The sequence below is a fragment of the Aptenodytes forsteri genome, unplaced genomic scaffold (genome assembly GCF_000699145.1).
Source record: "Aptenodytes forsteri isolate BGI_AS27 unplaced genomic scaffold, ASM69914v1 Scaffold68, whole genome shotgun sequence".
NCBI lineage: Eukaryota > Metazoa > Chordata > Aves > Sphenisciformes > Spheniscidae > Aptenodytes > Aptenodytes forsteri.
The window spans coordinates 1,620,606-1,640,205 of record NW_008795382.1 but is presented as its reverse complement, the minus strand read 5'-3'; the positions used below and the strand labels follow the sequence as shown (position 1 = coordinate 1,640,205).

Here is a 19,600-nt window from a genome sequence, read left to right as displayed (position 1 = left end):
TGTGGTGTAATATGTTGGCTGCAGACCTTCCTGTGTGGGCTTTGCTTATGCAGCAAGTTTAGACAAATTAACTGAACCTATCATGAACTAGACACTGGAGCTGTAAATGAGAACAACCACCTGGTGATCTGGCCTACCACCACTTATTTCACAGTCTCATTTAATACAGCCAAGCTTTCCTGAGCAGCCCTGTACAGGTAAGTCCTTACTATATTTGTGGGTATATACGTGTGTGAATTGCCACAAATTAACTGTAGCTCCAAAAAGATGTTATGCTCATTTTTCTCTTGTAAGTGGCCAATTACTGAATAAAAGCTGCAAGGAGAGTAAACTACTGAGCAGCGGTTTTTCAAACGTGAGGGAGACGGAGTTCTCCCTCTGATGCATTGTGAGACAAAGGAAAATAAGCTCCCTCACCCCCACAAGCACTGTTTCTTTTAAACCAGGATGCTGTTAATGTAGTGATCAGACCTTGGGGTCTCTGTTTAATGTAAATACTGACTTAAAATGTCTCCTTCCTTTGCGAGACGTAGGCCCCTTTACAGCTGAGTCTATTTAAATGGACCACTGCACGCACTACTTTTTTCACCCACTGTTTTTACCAGCAATTTTCCACCTCTTCTTTTCCGATTGCCCATCTTCAGTAAGGATCCAGAAAAAAAAAATCCAGAAGCATCATTGAATGGCTTAAAAATATGTGCTCTTTATAATCTCAGAAACATCAGACTACAAAAGCCCCGTAAGGTAATATTTGCTGTGTCATATAGAGGAACTGGCTACTAAATATTTATACCCATTCTATTGTATTTAATCTTGCTTTAATAACTATTTAATTTAAAAATTGTTAAAATATTATCATTACTGCCTTGTGCATTTTGTGTTCTGAAATACTCTGGCAATACCAGAAGTCAGAGGATGTTTTGGTTGAGTGTGTGCATTCCTTCAGCTTTGGTAAAGCTGCTCTGAATGTTTGAGGTTGAGGCAGGAGCAGACTGGAGCCTAACAGAATAAAGATTTTTCTTCTCTTTTTTTCCCCTGTCAGTACTGGATGATACTGTCTTGTAGAAAGATACTTTAGATAGCATCGTTAGATGCTTTAGATGGTGGTAGGTGTGAAGATGTGACAGTGTATGTGATGTGGAGGAACTAGGCATTAATTATTACCTCTAACAGACTTTGCAGTGTGATGAGACAGACTAAGAGATGCTGGGCTCTGTGTGCACAGGTTTTTCTTGAAGGGAGTGGGACGTTCCTTTCAGTACAGTTGTGCTGGGCCACATCTGAGCAGTGCAGAACTGGGCACCTTCTTGGCAGAAACAGATTCAGAGGAGAGTAAAGACAAGTGGCGAAGGTGCTGATGGCATCAATTTATGAGGGCGAAGAGTGACTCTGTGACAGATGCGTGGGAGGCACAGCCACAGAGATGAATGTAAAGAGCATAATGGAAGTATTTAGGGAGGGAGGCAAAGAGAACTGTTTATTACAAGTTGCAGGGTGGAAATAAGAAAGGTGTTTTGGATTGGATACCAGGAGAGAAAACTACTGAGTCCCAGATCGGAGGTGGTGGAAGCATCAGCTGTCAGGGCTTCCAACAGGACCATAACAGAGAGGCAAGAATGTCAGGTTTGCTGAGCAGAGAGACTACATCTGGCCTTTCCTCCTCAAGCAAGCAGCTTCCAGCCTCAGGAAAATCATTTAACGTTTTCCTGAAGAAGCCGTCTCTAAATTCTGCCATTGGTCTGTGAGCCAGATGCAGACTCTTGCACAGTGTCAGCTTCCCTCACATGCCAAGTCTCGTGTTTTGTGTTTGGTAAATAGGGAGTATATCCCTGTAATTATTTCTACAGGCCAGTCTCCGTTATATGACATTCTCAGCTAGGCCTGTCGTGATTGTGTTAACTGCGCATCTGGATACTATAAGAAGTTGTTGTCTTCCACTGTTTGCTTAAATCATTGGACTTCTTAAGTTCTTTTTTTTATCATTATGCAGCCAAGTGTCATTTAGATGATCCATCTGTACTGAAATCCTGTATTCCAAGCCCTTTCCTTGTTTTCCTTAAATAACTTTCCTTTGCATAAGATGTTGGCTCTGCATAGCACCCTTTCTGTGACTAAGCTGGATAGTTTTAGTAACATTAGCTTGAAATTTGCCTTTTTCCCATGTCTCCAACAGGACATCCTTTTTGGTACAGTCCTGGCAATCTCATCTGGCATATGCCCCCAATAAAATGTCCAGAGCACAGATTTCTGTGGCTTGATTTAACAATGCAACATTTGCTGACAGCAGTAATAAACCATACCAGCTGTTGGAGTACATTACACTTATTCCCTTCAGACATGCTTCAGATTAATTTTTACCAAAGAACACTATAATATACAATTTATTCATTGTAGCCCTCTTTCCCTCTTTTGCCTGTATTTACATTCTGCAACTAGTTGGCAATGCAAACTTGGACTGAGGGCAAAACTTATAAAATGCCAAGTTAATTAGAAGACCAAATAAATTGTTTTTCCAAAATATCATATATGCTTATGAGCATATATCTGCAGATTACAATATATCCTAAAATGGGATGCTAACAAAGAAGATTATCCTAGGTCTTTTTGCCCTCAGTCTGTGAAGTTTGCCCAAGTGTGGCACTAGACAGGTATTTATTAATAAAAACTCCAAAGTATTTTTCCATTTGGAAGGGACCCATCTCTTTCTAATGTTACGCAATCCAGTCATCTTGGTTTGGGTCTGCTGCAGCTGCAGAAGCCTCTCACAGCTGGCTTCCTTGGAGTCAGGGTTCCAACATTTTTTTCACTGGGTCTTAGACCTCTGACACTCTGAACTTCCTTCACAGAGATCAGAAATACCAGCAAGACTAAGACATTGTTTTTATTATCTATTTCAGTTTGAGAATTTCCAGTGAAATTTTCAAAGGTACATTAACTAAATCAGAGTTTGCCAAGGTGACATTTCAAAACAAAATGTGTCAGCTTGGACAACAGAGCAGCAGTGTTCTAATGAGAGAGAGAGAGAGAAAGAAAATATTCTCATGGAGAGTGGAGAAAGCACAGACAAAGTGCGGTCTGATCTTTTCCTCACAGAAGTTTTGTTGTGGACTTTTGTGAGTGGAGGATTTGGCCCCTTATTTAAGCATCTTTTGAGAGACTCTGAAAGTGGGAACCTCAGACTGTCAGTAATTCATCCCTGGGTGCGCTAAGAGGAAAAGAGTAACCAGCAGCACAGCCACGTGTAGGCATTAGTTATGTTCCTCCTAGCATTCTTGTTTGACCTTCCAGGATATTCATAGCCACGTACCAGAGAGAATGTATGAGGCAGGTCTCTGCGCATCCCTTGGGCAGTGTTTGCCAGATGCCGTATCACAGACACTGCTGCTTGCACCTCCAGGAGCCATTCCACCCTCTGGTGAGAGCATAGGGCTGCTCTCTTCCCGGGCTGCTGCAATGGAAAGTGGGATACAACTCTTTCTCCACAGTTTAGTTACTGCAAACACTTGGAAAATGTGATAGATTGGCTTGCTGAAGTGTGAGATGGTTGGAAGAACAAGCTCTTTACTGGCGGCAGATCATTGGTTTGCTATGATCAGCCATACTATGTTGTAATTCCATTGAACTGAATATTCCTGTCACAGGGTCTTCCTACACCCTCAGTAATATTTGGTTGTGAAATTACTGAATTAGCTTTTGTTCTGTCACCTACCAGACTACTAATGCCCTTTTGCTAACACATGAGCTGAAACACATTGGTCCATCTCAAACCCCTCCAGAGTGTATTACTCTGATAGTAGCTTGTGTGGAGATTGCATTCAGGCACAAGACACACAAAGCACATGCTGAATTTTGCATCTTGCTCCTCTGACAAGTTCAGAGAGATGAGGACATTTTCCCTCCGTCCTCAGGTTATTCAGTTGTATCCTTTCAGTGCTTCTCTGTTCTTCTTCTCATCTCCAAAATATCTTTCTCTACAGCCCTTGCCATCTGGAACAGCCTTTTGTTCCTCTGTGTCTCATCAACTTTCCATTTATTTGCAGTTTTCAGCTGACAAAATGTTGCCTCTGTTGCTGATGTCTCTTAATTTCTTCGTCTCTTACTGGCCTTATGACTAGATCTTTGGCTTGTTTGAACATAATTGCACTGTCGGCTGTAATGGATAGCATATTGTCTTGAGTTATTGCCTGCTGGGATTAAGTGTCTGTAAATGGCTGAAGGAGTCTCTGAGACTTCCAAGAGTTCTGTTTGCACAAACATGTTACGCCCCTATATTGCAGAGGGGGTGGGTGTGTTTGTCCCTGATAAAAGATTGGCTTCTGCGGTTCATCTTCACTAGCAGCAAGAGGAGGGCTGGGACTCCCTACAGCTTCCGCAGAAGAAGGGAGAAGCCCATTTGCTCTTAGAAATGGGCAAACAGGACTTCAATTATATTTTTCTCACCATTTTTTGCACAATGGCTCTGAAGCTGAACTGTGTTAGCTCCATGACTGTTGCAGGGCTTGGATATGTTGTTACAGCAGCTGTTGTGCTTTCAGCTGTGGTAAGTGATTAACATCACAATTAAACATTGAAAAACTTTTGGTTTTCAATTGCTTATAAGAGTCACGCTCTGTTTTAACTCTAAGGAGCCTGTCCAATTTTATAGCGGGAATTTGGGAGAAACTAAGTCAGGCTGACTGGAAGCATAATGTTAAAAGTTCATTGTTTTCCATCTTGGTTTGATATCTGATTTCAGCTTTGGAATCACTTTGGTAGCTAACTTGCTATTTTGCTTTCTAGTTTGCAACATTCTTTATTTCTGCCTTGAAAGCTGAGCATATTGTACTTTTGTCCATCAGCTACTGTGAACTATCTTCTTTGTCAAAATACTGGATGCTTCTAATATAACATTTTAATTTTTTCTTCCCTGTTATCTGATACCACTCAAAGGCATGCTGTAATATACGGACAAACTTCCTTTGCCAATAAGACAGAAATGTTTTATTTCCTTTCAGTATTACCAACATGAATTCTTTTATAATATAGTTATAGAAAAGTATTAATTATGTTTGCTAAAAGAATGGATTGCATATTGTTAAGACATTGCGTTAGTATGACAATACACATATTAAACCAAAATTGCAATGTCCTTAGGACAGGATGTTGTGTTTATTAGCGTAATTCCTATAAGAGAACAGTTACACAGAAGTACTGAAGTAACGTGTCAGAACAGAAGAGATATAAGAAACCTGTTAATTATCTAACTTTGATGATATTCACAAAATTTTCCAGAAAGAGCTGGTTTTAGGAAAACTGTAAATAATGTTTGTGCAGTATGTACAACATGTTAGTTAAAAGGGGTTTATTTCCTACAGTCTTGAATGTCATGCAGCATTTATAGAAAAGAATAGTCAGCAAGGGGATTAGTCTTTCACTTATGTGCCATATTGAAAAGCTATAAATTAGTAAAGAAAATATGTAGAGTAAAATCAGGGTAAAATCAGGAGAGGTGGACAAAAAACAGAGAAAAGAGAGTCTAGGAAAGAGTAAGTCAGGAATAAGCCAGGAGGTAGAGTTGATTGGAAGTGAGAATTAACAGCGATGGATTGAGAGACTCCCCCCCCCCTTTTTTTTATTTTTCCTTCAAAATTCAGTGCAAGAAAAACAAAGAAACTTTCCACTTGTTGCCTGGAACAATAGTTAAGAGATCAGAAGCAATATAATTTAAACATGCGCTTCCTTGTACTATGCATATTGAACAACATTCTCTGTCTCGCCCCTAGCCTGTCAGCATGGTGGAACACGCTGAGTTTTTGAAGGCTGGGAAGGAACCTGGCCTTCAGATTTGGAGGATCGAGAAATTTGATTTGGTACCAGTGCCAAAAAATCTGTATGGAGACTTCTTCACAGGAGATTCCTATCTGGTGCTGAATACCATCAAACAGCGGAGTGGGAACCTCCAGTACGATTTGCATTTCTGGTTAGGTAAGTCTGATGGGAGTGCCCCTGCTGAACTGGGAGCCCAAACCGAACTCTCTTCCCCTCACTACACCAGCCCTGTCCAGTAAGTGTTACCCAAGGGAGAAAAAAGCAGGACTGGCAGTACAGTGAGAATGCAATTTTGGGTGCATGTAGTGCTGCTGACCTTAAATATTTGAAATGGTTTCTGCAATAGTGAGTACAGCCATCTCTGTACCTAGAAATAGCTTTTTCTGATCAAGATGACAAGATCTCATATGAAAGGGGCGGCTGAAATCCTTTCTATTTGAAAGGGTGGAGGTTGGTTGTTATCCTCCTGACTCCATGAATGGGATTTTTCCCCCTGAAGTTCAGACCTCCTAACTGGCCTTCTGCAGTAAAGGTCACCACGTAACATGGCAAGGCTTTCTCCACATCCTGCAAAACTCAGACTCTTTGACAATACCATAGTTAAAGCTATGTAAGATACTTGCATGGTGGCTTGTCATATCTGCCATCTGTCAATAGGTTTTCCACACCAAAGAGCTCCAGAGAGGGAAACTGCTGTGGAACTGGTGCCCCGCTAGTATCTACAGCCTTCATAAAGCCTGATAATGTTTTCCTGCAGATTCATCTGTCCGTGTGTTTGCTCCATAGCAAGTTTCCTTCCAGGACAGGGTGAAATGGCAAAAGAAAAGTGAATGATACCTGTCAAAGAGACAGCTGTGAAGCAGTGGGGCTGCAGCAGTTACGATGGTATTGTAAGCCTGCCAGAAAAAATATACAGTTTATACTGCTGTTTGGAGTCATTATTAGAAAAGTTTGGAAATGGCTGTTCTGCGGACCTTCCCGGAAACTAAACTTCCCAGCAATCTGCTTTCTCCCCGGTGTTTTTGCACGGTTGAATGTAGAGGCAGAAACCCTGCATTCCCTCCAAGTTGTTGCCTTTTCATTTCTTAGGAGATGAAAGCTCTCAAGATGAGCGTGGGGCAGCTGCCATATTCACTGTCCAGATGGATGACTACCTTCAAGGGAAGGCTGTTCAGCATCGCGAAGTGCAAGGCCATGAGTCCCCAACTTTCCTGGGGTACTTCAAATCTGGCATCAAGTACAAGGTAGGTGATGACTGGGTCTTTATACTACCAGGCTGAATCAAGTTTGCAAGAAATGGCATCCTGCCCACTGCCCAATTCTCAGAAGAGTGAGAATCGCCCTTTTTCCAGTTGCTTAAAAACCATTCGCAACCAGATGTTTTCAATGAGTTGGAACTGACAGGGTGGAGAACAGCAGATCCCAGTGGGAGAGCTTTGGCTGAATTCGTAATACACAAGCAAAGCCCCAGGAAACTTTAGGAATCGAGGTTTTGTTTTTCTTTGAGAAGCAGAGGAAAGAACAGTCCCAAGACGTCTGGAATGAATTTAAGAAACAGCAATCTGAGTTAATGGGAAACGCCTACCCAGTAGATTTAATTTCTCTCCACTTAAATAACAGAGTTTGACCTTTCCAGTCTTTTTCTGTGCTTAGCCCACCTCCTGAGCATACGTAATGTTTTGGTAAAGTAGATGAACAGTAGTGGGAGTTACTCTTCCATGCCATTGCAGCAAAGTGGAATAGAAGAAGTAGAAACATACAGTCAAGAATGGTATTTTGTTAGGAATCCAATGGCACAAGGAAAGTGATATCAGGTCAAATGCTTGCAAAGTGCTTATGTTTCCTCATGTCTAAGACTTTCCTAGTCTTTCTGTTTTGCTTATTTCCCACTCACTTGTTACTTTCATTCATTGGAATTTGGTTGTGCTTTTTTTTGAGGATAACTGACATTAGTCCCGTTGCCTACATTGACAAGTAAGTCCAAGTATCTCTTTGTCAGCAAAGAAGGTGAATCCTGAGGTTGGGATAATTCCTGGTAGGCAGGACATATAATACACATGGAAATACACTTTTCACCCCACCAGTCAAAATCCTATTAATACCTCAACTTACTGTGATCTTCTTCAAATTTGGAGATCTCCAACTGTATTGTATCAGTGTCCTTTAGATGCTATGGGAATGGATAGCTGGGATGGATCGATAGATATGTGCTATACAGAAGCCCAGCCTGGGCAAACTAGCTCTCTCTGCAAGCTTCTGCTGACCTTCTTTCCTGTGAGAGGCAAAAACTGCTCACTGATAGCAAATCAGTAGGATTTTATTTTTTCTGAAGCAGCAGCACAAGTGTGAATTGTTGTTTCTTCGTTTTCCCTTAGGCTGGTGGCGTGGCTTCTGGCTTCAGACATGTGGTTCCCAACGAAGTGACTGTGCAGAGGCTTCTGCAGGTCAAAGGCAGGCGAACAGTCCGAGCGACGGAGGTCCCTGTGACCTGGGAGAGCTTCAACACAGGGGACTGTTTCATCCTTGACCTTGGCAGTGTAAGTACCATGTAAAAGACAAGTATAGCAGACTTGCAGGGGCGGGAGATGCCTGCAGTTCATGTAAGGATTTTTTTTTTTTTCTTTCCCAACTCTGTTGAAGCTTTCTCAAGTGTTGAGCATCCTGAAACACGGTATAGCCAGTCTTTTAACGCCTTTCAGTCCCAGCCATGCTGCCATCTTGTCTAGAGAGGGGGTTGTTACGCTCTGACAGCTGCACGGTCTTTCTCTTTTCCCCCAGAACATCTTTCAGTGGTGTGGCTCCGACAGCAACCGCCAAGAACGGCTGAAGGCCACTGTGCTGGCCAAGGGGATTCGGGACAATGAGCGGAACGGTCGTGCCAAGGTCTATGTTTCGGAGGAAGGATCAGAGCGGGAGGAAATGCTTCAGGTTATTCACTTCGTCCATTTGTCTGTGCTGGAGTGGGAAGGGTGGTATGTGGAAGAATGGGTGGGATGGGTAGATAGGCTCAGTAGTGTGTGTCTTCACATATGAAGTGTTAGTGCTATAAACAATTCAATGCAGACTTGGCCCTCTGCATCGCTGGGACATCAGAGTATATTTTCACTGTTGTTGATCTAGAAGTTTCTTCTACTTGTTCTTGTAGCTGGAGCATCTGGGGAACAGAGATTCTCTTGGTTGTGCTTTTTTTTGAGGATAACTGACATTAGTCCCGTTGCCTACATTGACAAGTAAGTCCAAGTATCTCTTTGTCAGCAAAGAAGGTGAATCCTGAGGTTGGGATAATTCCTGGTAGGCAGGACATATAATACACATGGAAATACACTTTTCACCCCACCAGTCAAAATCCTATTAATACCTCAACTTACTGTGATCTTCTTCAAATTTGGAGATCTCCAACTGTATTGTATCAGTGTCCTTTAGATGCTATGGGAATGGATAGCTGGGATGGATCGATAGATATGTGCTATACAGAAGCCCAGCCTGGGCAAACTAGCTCTCTCTGCAAGCTTCTGCTGACCTTCTTTCCTGTGAGAGGCAAAAACTGCTCACTGATAGCAAATCAGTAGGATTTTATTTTTTCTGAAGCAGCAGCACAAGTGTGAATTGTTGTTTCTTCGTTTTCCCTTAGGCTGGTGGCGTGGCTTCTGGCTTCAGACATGTGGTTCCCAACGAAGTGACTGTGCAGAGGCTTCTGCAGGTCAAAGGCAGGCGAACAGTCCGAGCGACGGAGGTCCCTGTGACCTGGGAGAGCTTCAACACAGGGGACTGTTTCATCCTTGACCTTGGCAGTGTAAGTACCATGTAAAAGACAAGTATAGCAGACTTGCAGGGGCGGGAGATGCCTGCAGTTCATGTAAGGATTTTTTTTTTTCTTTCCCCACTCTGTTGAAGCTTTCTCAAGTGTTGAGCATCCTGAAACACGGTATAGCCAGTCTTTTAACGCCTTTCAGTCCCAGCCATGCTGCCATCTTGTCTAGAGAGGGGGTTGTTACGCTCTGACAGCTGCACGGTCTTTCTCTTTTCCCCCAGAACATCTTTCAGTGGTGTGGCTCCGACAGCAACCGCCAAGAACGGCTGAAGGCCACTGTGCTGGCCAAGGGGATTCGGGACAATGAGCGGAACGGTCGTGCCAAGGTCTATGTTTCGGAGGAAGGATCAGAGCGGGAGGAAATGCTTCAGGTTATTCACTTCGTCCATTTGTCTGTGCTGGAGTGGGAAGGGTGGTATGTGGAAGAATGGGTGGGATGGGTAGATAGGCTCAGTAGTGTGTGTCTTCACATATGAAGTGTTAGTGCTATAAACAATTCAATGCAGACTTGGCCCTCTGCATCGCTGGGACATCAGAGTATATTTTCACTGTTGTTGATCTAGAAGTTTCTTCTACTTGTTCTTGTAGCTGGAGCATCTGGGGAACAGAGATTCTCTTGGATTGGCTGGTAATTTTTTTTCTCTCTCTCACAGGTCCTGGGACCAAAGCCCAGTTTGCCACCAGGAGCTTCTGATGAGACCAGAACTGATACAGCCAATAGAAAGCTGGCTAAGCTCTATAAGGTAACAAGAATCATAGAATCATTCAGGTTGGAAAAGACCTCTAAGATAATTGAGTCCAACCATCAACCCAACACCACCATGCCCACTAAACCATGTCCCTAAGTGCCTCATCTACACGTCGTTTAAATACCTCCAGGGATGGTGACTCAACCATTTCCCTGGGCAGCCTGTTCCAAAATCCTGACAAATAACCTTGTGGAGAATGGAGTGATCTTTGCACAATTAGATGGAGCTGGAATAGCAGAGAGGAGCTGAGCTGATCTGAGCCCTGCTTCTGCCTCGTTCTGCTGTTAGCTTTTTATGAAGCTTTATGTATGAACCTTGGTTGCTTATACTGCATATTGTCTTTATCACCACTGCTGACTGTAGTGAGACAGCTGGGACTTTCCAGGAATTTTTGAGGGAAGGGCAGAGTGTGAAACAAATGGGGGAAAAAGGGAGTTTTCCTTTGTGTTATCAGGCATTGTGTTAGGAAGATGACAGGAAAGAACTAGAAATAGTGAGCCTGAGAACCAGGATCTACCCCTTTCTACATCCAGTGAGCATGATGAAGCAATGATTTGGAAGGTAACATTTGCCATCAGCTAGTATAAGTGTAGAAGAATGTCCAAGACTTTTTGGGAGGAATCTTCTCTACAGCAGTCTCTGGTAATGATGTGGTGAATATCTGCCAAGATGGTTTGTAATGTGGACCTTTATCCATTAGTAAGTACAGGAACTCAGACTATTAAACCTACTTGACACAGGGAGGCCTATTCACAGTTACCAGGACTGTCCCCTCCAGTTCTTGGGTGCAGTTGGTTTGCTTTAAAAGATATTTCTTGGCTGCTTGTGCACCAAGGATATTTATCATTTTGTATCAATCTTTCTTTGATTATATCTGCTTTGCTAGAAGTACTTGAAATCTTCAGAGAAAGTGTTATGTTTTTGTCATACTGTTGCTGTGTCAAAGGTATCCTGTTTGAAAAACAATAGTGCCTGAAGCAGCCAATGCATTCAAATTTATTTCCCTTCCACTCCCTGAGTTTTGGACTATCGCCATGAAGCTGGAGGGGAACAGACGATGCCTTATCGAATCTCCATGCTGTGTTATCACAGGTCTCCAACGGGGCTGGGAACATGGCAGTTTCCCTGGTGGCAGATGAGAACCCCTTCTCCCAGGCAGCCCTGAGTACAGATGACTGCTTCATTCTGGACCATGGCACGGATGGAAAGATCTTTGTTTGGAAAGGTACCACAGAGATGCGGGTGAAGCTGATCATGATCTTCATCCAGTTACCAATCCCTGTTTCTTTCAAGCCGGGTAGGGGAGCATACACTTGATGGTGGTGGTGCTTTTCAGGGCAAGTTCGGATAGCATTAACAATCTCAGAAAAGCACTCTAATCTGAAATGTCAGGTGCTGAGGTACAGGGTCTTTAGTGTAGAGAATTAGAGGGAGAGTCCCGGGAACCAGGAAGAAAAAATTAAATTAATATTATAAATAGAAAGTCAATTGTGCGCTCTCAGCCATCACAAAAGGCATAAAAGAGATCGAACAATTGTCATTTGCTATTTGGCATCACCTAGCTGGAAGGCTGGGCCTTCTACTGTTGCAAAAGGTAGAAGTACCTGGGACAGCTTCTCTGGGTATGCAGAACTTTTAAAAAAGTTGACCTCTTTTCTCTCTATTTTCGTTAAAGGCAAGAGTGCCAACTCTGAAGAAAAGAAGGCAGCACTGAAAACAGCTTCTGAGTTCATTGATAAGATGGGTTATCCGAAACATACCCAGGTAAGGACGTGCAGCCCACCTGTGGCCAACCCCCAGACACCACTGGGGTTACTTTTCTGCCACACAGGCCACCGACTCCAGAGCACGGCTCATGTGAAGTGTCACTAGCAGTCTTTCAAGTAGCTCCTGTTTTGGGTGATCTGCTCTTCTGCAGGGAGATACTGCAGTGTTGCTCCTGGGCTAAGGCTGCCCTTAAAATAGCATTTACCCCAACACAACCTGTGTTTAACATTTCTTCCTCTCAGATACATTTTACCTTTTCCGTGACCTTCTCCAAAGAGTGAAAAAGAGAAGGCGTAGATAACCCTGCCCTTCTTGTTCTTAGGGAGATGATTCTAAGGGCTTAACATCCCTTCAGCCTTCTTTAGAACTCACTTGGGGCTGACTCTGCATCCTATAGCATATTGAGACCCATATTGTTGGTTGTGATAGTAAGGACCTTCCAGGTGTAGTTACACAGAGGCTTAAAGATTGAATAACGCTGGCTTGAAAGAAACAGATCCCTTCAGACTAGTGGTCACAAGCAGCAGAAAACAGATGGTTTGTGATGTGTCTTCTCTTGGAAAAGATCTGCCCAGTATGATAATAGCTGGAGGTACTATTGATTGCTGTGCCTCTGATTATGGCGTCAGTGAGACCTGACATTGCTCCTAATACTGCATCTTGGCACCAAGCATTTCACTGCTGTCATCTCAGAAGAGTTGTGCCAGGCAATTCTCTGTCAGCCTGAAACCAGGGCTCACGTGAAGCAAGGAGTAGCCAGAGCTGGAGCTGTGTGGGGTGGGGGGCAAGGCTGCTCCTGATGGGCTGGCTCATTTGTTTCAGGTCCAAGTCCTCCCTGAGAGTGGTGAGACACCTTTGTTTAAGCAATTCTTCAAGAACTGGCGGGACAAGGACCAGACAGAAGGACTGGGGCAGGCTTACATTTCTGGTCACGTTGCCAAGATCGAGAAGGTACCTTTCGATGCTGCCACTCTGCACACCTCCAAGGCCATGGCTGCCCAGCACGGGATGGAGGATGACGGCTCTGGCAGGAAACAGGTGAGCAGTGTCAGAATCCCTTTGGGAAGGTTTCTAGAATTTTCCTTGCTACTTGATGGCATTCCTGCAAGAGCAGTGAGACAAATGGAAGCCTGAGAGCCATCAACGCTGCAGTTCCGTAAACGCTGGGGGAATTTTTAACACCAGACATACCAGCAGGGTCTCGAGAGCCTTGCAGCTAAGTGGTGTAGATGAGCTGTTAATTTTGACCCCCAAATTTCCCTGGGGGCAATGCTTCACCCGACAGTGTGGACCTGGACTTCTTTCTCATTCCTCCTCCCTGTTGTTCTATCTGTTGCCATCACACGTGTGATGGGTGATTGTCTCAGAGCACCTATCTCATGGGCCTGGATGCATGTATTTGCACGTAGAAGCAGTTGTGGAGGTGGGCTTGAAAGGGCTGAGTATTGTCCAAAAGCCCACAGAGGTCCTAGCCAATGTTAGACTTTTCAGACATCCCCAGTGAAGCCTAAAAGCTCTATTCCTGGCCGTCTAACTGAGAGAAATTGAAATGATCACGTCAGGTACAAAATGGGCATCAGTGCTGGTGGTGCTAGGAGTCTGACTCGCGTTTTCTCCAGTGGTTCTGATGAATCCGATCAAGCTTTGGGAGCTCACAGTCAGACAAGCTAAACGTGCCCTGCTTCCAGGCCTGGCTGCAGGCTGCGGAATGCCAGGCTTTTAGCGGCGTTCCCCAGCAGGTGGGGCTGCAGGGCTGCAAGTTCTGGGAGGCTGAATTTTGGAAGAAAATGGCACAGGAGCTCTGCCAGGAAAGTCTGCTTATTCTGCTGTCACGTGGAACTCAGAATATTTCTGCTTCTCTCCTAGATTTGGAGAATAGAAGGCTCAGAGAAAGTGCCAGTGGATCCTTCGACATATGGCCAGTTCTACGGAGGGGATAGCTATATTATCTTGTACAATTACCAGCATGCTGGAAAACAGGGACAGATTATTTACACTTGGTAAGAAAGTTTTCCTGATGCAAGTCAGAAAACATTGGCGCTCTGTGGGGCTGAGAGTCCACGTCTTCAAAAATGCATTACTGCTGGTTCCCACTTACAGAGGATCCTTGGGGGATAAAATTTCACCCTGGATAACCTTCCCTTGCAAACAAAACAATACCAGAGGTCTGGAATGTTTTGTTTGAAGTGGGACAATGGGGGGAATTACTGTGCTCGTATTTTTTTTTTCTTTTTATTCCCCCCCCCCAGTAGTAGTTACTCCTTTCTTTGGATCAAGCTCTAGTTCTTTTTGCAGGGTTCCTACATCTTTCAAGACCACTGTAACTAATTTTTGATACTCTGCCACCTCGGCTGGTGGCTTGTGACTGTTACAGTTCCCAGACCATGCCCTTACGGAGGAGTTTTCCAGCAGGCGGTCTCACAGTGGTCGTCTTCCCGCTCGTCAGCAAGCAGAGGGCATAGGCAAGCCGTCTAACTGAAACTGGAAAGGATGCAGTCGGTATGGGGCTGCACGTGTAGTTCCTGATAACAGTACCAACAGGCATGTTTTTAAACTAGCTGCTAGAAAGATAATGGGAGATAGGCATGAAGATACTAAAGAATTTGTGCTTATTATCTAGAAAACGTTCTTATCTCCCTCTGTAATCACTGTGTTAGAATATAGGATAATGAATTTCTCCTTCATGTTGAATGAAGTGCTGCAGAGGTTTGGTAACAAAGGTTTTCCTTAGCTGCTCTTGATCTCTGTAAGGTGTGGGTGTGTGTGGGGAAAAGGGCTGAAAATAAAACTCAAATTTTGCCTTGTCTTTCAGGCAGGGTGCCGATTCCACTCGAGATGAAATTGCGACCTCTGCATTCCTCACAGTACAGCTGGATGAGGAGCTGGGAGGCAGCCCTGTGCAGGTAAAACACCCAAACACAACCAACCAACCAAAAAAACCCAACACTGTGGGAATAAATTTTTTTTATATATATAGTTATATGATACCAATTGTCAGTGGAGAAACCCAGTCACGTCGTGGCAGCCTCCAGCCACGGTGCAGGTGTTAGGGCGTGGCCGTGTGCCTAACCTACGCTCCACCTATTGTACAGGCCACTTGTAAAACTCTCCCGTGTGAGACAGGATGGTTTTTATGGCTGTTACTTGTTACCTCCGTGCCAGTGGATCATTAAAATGAAATGGCAGTTGTGAGAGCTCAGTTTAAACACTGCTCTGTTTTTGTGCGGGAGGTAATAGCTAAGCTCCTGTGACCAGCTGGGTGCTATACGAATATTCCAGCTGGAAAGATGGTTGTCAAGGCCATTCGTGGTATACCTTGTGCTACTCTTCAGCAGCAGCTTAAAACTGACAGCAAGTTTCTTTTTTTCTCTAGAAACGAGTAGTGCAAGGAAAAGAGCCACCTCATCTGATGAGTATGTTTGGTGGAAAGCCCTTGATTGTTTACAAGGGTGGAACCTCTAGGGAAGGAGGCCAGACAGCACCTGCAGAAACGCGGCTGTTCCAGATCCGATCCAGCACCTCGGGAGCTACCAGAGCAGTAGAGGTATGTGGAAAGGGAGTCACCTTCCACGTTGTATGCGTAGGCTGTGATGGGAACATGATCCCTCCGAACAGAACAAGGGCCAAACTGAGCTTTCTGATGTAAACTGAAACACACTTTGAAAACTTTACCAACTGTTAAAACATTCCTCTTTTCCCGTGGATGAGTAGTGATAATCATTATTTTCTAATCAGTTTATAAATACCACCTTGAATACATTTAAGCTATTTTCTCTTAAGTCCCCGCTCGATGCTGCACCCTGCATATTATGATGCTTCTCACACTGTTGAAAACCATTAGGATCTGGCCGTTGTGACTTGTTCCAAGCCTGTGTGACAACAGTGCTGAAGACAGAAAGTGCTAAATACCCTATATGCAAATAGAACTTGTGCCAGGACATGGTTAAAAGAGCCCTACTCCTTTGAAAGAAAATGCACACACACCACCACCACCACCACCCCCGTACAACAAAAAAGAGACTAAATCCTAGTCAATGGCTACAGGTGAGGCAAGAGCACTGTTTTATGTCTGCAGCAACTTCCCGAGTTTCTAGCTTCAAGATGTCATGTCCTTGTTGATGTAGAGGAAGTTACGTTAATGATTCATCAGCCTCAGCAGCAGGGCTACTGCCCTACAGCGGTCTCCCCAGCAAGTTCTTAGATCTCCTGTCATAACCATAAAGACTGGCAAAAGGACAGATCCGAGCGTTCTTGCCGTACGTCATATGTATCTGTAGGTTACACACAGAAAACACACATTTATTTACTCTTCTCATACGATTTAAGTCTAACTTGTCACTTGGATACAGGCAAATATACAACGTATCTCACAACCTTACATGCTTATATGGAGTATCTTGTTTGCAGTTTATTCAACGATAGGTACTGGTTTTTATTTTGAAATAATGGGCTCTGTGTAGAGGACGATTACATCTGACACGTGCAATGTTCTTTCTTTTCAGCTGGATCCTACTGCCAGTCAGCTGAACTCCAATGACGCCTTTGTCCTGAAAACTCCCTCTGCGGCTTACCTTTGGGTTGGCCAAGGAGCCAGCAATGCTGAGAAATCGGGAGCACAAGAGCTGCTGAAGACACTGGGAGCTCGCCCAGTACAGGTTTCTGAGGGCAGAGAGCCAGGTGAGGGAGGCACAATGGAGTCCGAGATCATTTCTGTGTAGCTGCATGTTCTCAGTAATTATTTAAGGGATATTTTCTTTTGCCTCTCAGAACAACGAAACGTGGACATAGGCACAGAGGGGCTTCTCCAAAGTATCTTCATTATCTTTAACAGTGCACTCATGTTTGTAGGCCTTTGGGATTCTCTGACATAGAAGAGTGCTTCAGGTCCTACCCAAACCATACTGCTGCTGTGGTTTCCACGAACAGTTGAAGCATCAGTATCTCCTTCTCTTTTTCAGATAACTTCTGGGCAGCTTTGGGTGGAAAAGTGCCTTACCGTACCTCTCCCCGGCTGAAGGACAGGAAGATGGATGCTCACCCCCCTCGTCTTTTTGCATGCTCCAACAAGAGTGGACGCTTTGTTGTGAGTATCTAAGAAGATAGTCAATTAATTCAGCATCCATCTGACAAAGCTGGGAGAAACTCAGTCCCAGTCTGCTCTGAGCCAACCAACAGGCTGTTACACCTTCTCTCCCTTTGCGGCGCTGCCTCCAGCAGGAAAGCGTCGGCACTGTTTTTCTGCAGAGGCAGCAGCTCGTTCTATTGCGCTGTTGCATCAGCACAGCAACTTTCTGAAGCACCAAACTGGTCCTGCCCTGGTTAACAACTAGCATTCAGACCTCCTCAAATTTTAACTCCTGAATCTTTCAAGTAAAAAGCAGCAGCATTACAAGCCTCAGGCGTGAGTGAAAGACAGTTTCTCTAGGTAGACAGAGGCTGATTTTGTGTTCTGTGGTCTAAGAACGTGTCTGTGACGGAGCCCGAGTTGCATGGTGAAATACCATGCCGGTGTCTAACTTAATGCATCTCACCGACAAGAGGTGAAACTAGAACCTCTCTGAACTGGATTTCTCCTGTAAAGGTAAAATGGCGCTTGAAGTATGTGCTCATCTTTTAACCTTATGTTTTCCAGATTGAAGAAGTTCCTGGAGATCTGACTCAGGATGACCTTGCTACAGATGATGTTATGCTCCTTGACACATGGGATCAGGTATGTCACGTTTACCTAGTGAAGAAGGAAGCAAAGAATAGGCAAAATTGGCTCTAGGTTGAGACCCAAATTACAAGGGTTGGAAGAGCTGTTGTATTATGGAGTCCTTTCATCTTCAGGCCTGAGAACAAATCACCTCACTAGTGACATTGAAGGGAACTTACACCCAGACCTTGAGAAAAGAGTTGGCGTCCTGCCGTTTCTTTGGTTAGCTTAAGGGCTGAAGAAAACAGGCTGTTGTGTATTGTACGTACTCCCCCAGCCTGTAAGCTTCTCGAGGGCAGCACCCTTGTCCCGGCTGGAGAGGACTGTGAGCCGTTGTTAGGATCCAGCGGTTTAAGACACTGACACATTTCCTGTTATTTTTCAGTAACAGACTGTGCATAAATCAGCCAAAAGGCAACTTAGAGATGAATTTTGTATGTTTTATGTAAAAACGTTCAAACATCTGCTACTTTTTCCTGAAGTTAAGCTAGTGTATAATTTGTTCATGTATCTAGAATTTATGTAGATAAAACGCAGTCAAAAAGCTTCTCGTTATCTACCAATAGCTTTAGTCACGTAGGTCAATGCAGACACACCAGCACGAGTGTTCTTGTTCTGTGTCACACTCTGTTCAGTGAGACTTTGTCTAAATTATCCTTTCTTTCATAAAGAGATCGATTGTTGCCAAAATAATTCATATGTTTTTTTTTATCTTTAGGTCTTTGTATGGATTGGGAAAGATGCCCAAGAAGAAGAAAAGACTGAGGCTTTGAAATCTGGTAATGTCACACTTTCCTCTCTGAACCGTTTCTTATTTTCCCACTATCTGATCATAAGGCAGGCGGTTTAATATACTGAGAAACATACCTTAATCCCAACATAAAAGTCCATGTTGTGATCAAAGAGATCACATCTCTCAAGAAAGGAGGATCCCCAAGACCAGCATAAAGAGGTGTAGGTGTCGGACACACTGTGCTCAACCCCCAACACTGAAAAAGTATCCTCGTGTGGGTAAGCGGGCATAGGCTGCCGCTGTATGACAGCGTTTTATAATCCTAATGTCAGTTTTTCTACAAACAAATGCCAGTCTTCTGACAGGTGTAGATAAAACCGGAGAGTGAAAACTCTGGTGGTTTTTTTTCTTTTGTTTAAATGAACAACAACCTGAAATTGTATCTATCTCCAGCATCCATTTAGCTACAATTAAGCTGTTCCAGCCATTGCTCCGTGAGATTTGTACTCTCTGAGATTTCCTTCTACTTGTGTGTTTTCAGCTAAACGGTACATTGAAACGGATCCGGCCAGCCGCGATAAGAGAACTCCAGTCACAGTTGTTAAGCAAGGGTTCGAGCCGCCAACCTTCTCCGGCTGGTTCCTGGGCTGGGATGATGACTACTGGTCTGTTGACCCTCTACAGAGAGCAATGGCAGATGTGGATGTCTGAGTAACAAGGTTTCTTTCTTTTTTAAAATGGAGCAAGTTTAGTGCCTTCAGTGCCTTCAAGAGCTACTTCCTCCTGCAGGATGCATGTTAACAAGGCAATGATGTTAACAGCCCATTCCCTGTGCAATAATGACTGAAAACAATCATGACCAGTCATTGACCCTACTCCTTGCTTTGATTATATTTAATACAATAAAGCTTGTGTGGAATATGTGAAGAATAGAAATGGTAGGGTTTGTTACTAAGAAGAAAACATTAAACAGAACCTGTAGATCCCACATTTGAACTTGCTTGAAACAAATACGTCTTAGAAGACTAAACCTTCTT

General features: G+C 43.9%; 1 protein-coding gene across 2 annotated transcripts; it reads left to right on the top strand.

Moving 5' to 3' along the window:
* Window positions 1–4,328: 4,328 nt before the first annotated feature.
* On the top strand, window positions 4,329–19,589 carry GSN (gelsolin). 2 transcript variants are annotated; one of them, XM_009280609.2, is made up of 17 exons: window positions 4,329–4,540; window positions 5,763–5,964; window positions 6,898–7,052; window positions 8,184–8,345; window positions 8,587–8,736; window positions 10,273–10,362; window positions 11,461–11,593; window positions 12,044–12,132; window positions 12,958–13,173; window positions 14,002–14,135; window positions 14,948–15,038; window positions 15,509–15,679; window positions 16,638–16,812; window positions 17,094–17,218; window positions 17,768–17,845; window positions 18,549–18,609; window positions 19,105–19,589. In XM_009280609.2, exons 1-17 carry the CDS (start codon window positions 4,406–4,408, stop codon window positions 19,272–19,274), a joined length of 2,337 nt encoding a protein of 778 aa, XP_009278884.1. In that variant the 5' UTR covers window positions 4,329–4,405; the 3' UTR covers window positions 19,275–19,589. The 2 variants fall into 2 exon arrangements, with proteins under 2 accessions (XP_009278884.1, XP_019327969.1); XM_019472424.1 differs by lacking the exons at window positions 4,329–4,540; window positions 5,763–5,964; window positions 6,898–7,052; window positions 8,184–8,345; window positions 8,587–8,736 and adding exons at window positions 9,444–9,601; window positions 9,841–9,990.
* Window positions 19,590–19,600: the final 11 nt, after the last annotated feature.

Coding starts and splice junctions, on each gene's coding strand:
- GSN (XM_009280609.2), top strand. CDS start 4,406: ATGGGCAAACAGGACTTCAATTATATTTTTCTCACCATTTTTTGCACA. Junction 13,174..14,001: donor ACGGCTCTGGCAGGAAACAG/GTGAGCAGTGTC, acceptor CTTCTCTCCTAG/ATTTGGAGAATAGAAGGCTC. Junction 17,219..17,767: donor ACAAGAGTGGACGCTTTGTT/GTGAGTATCTAA, acceptor TATGTTTTCCAG/ATTGAAGAAGTTCCTGGAGA.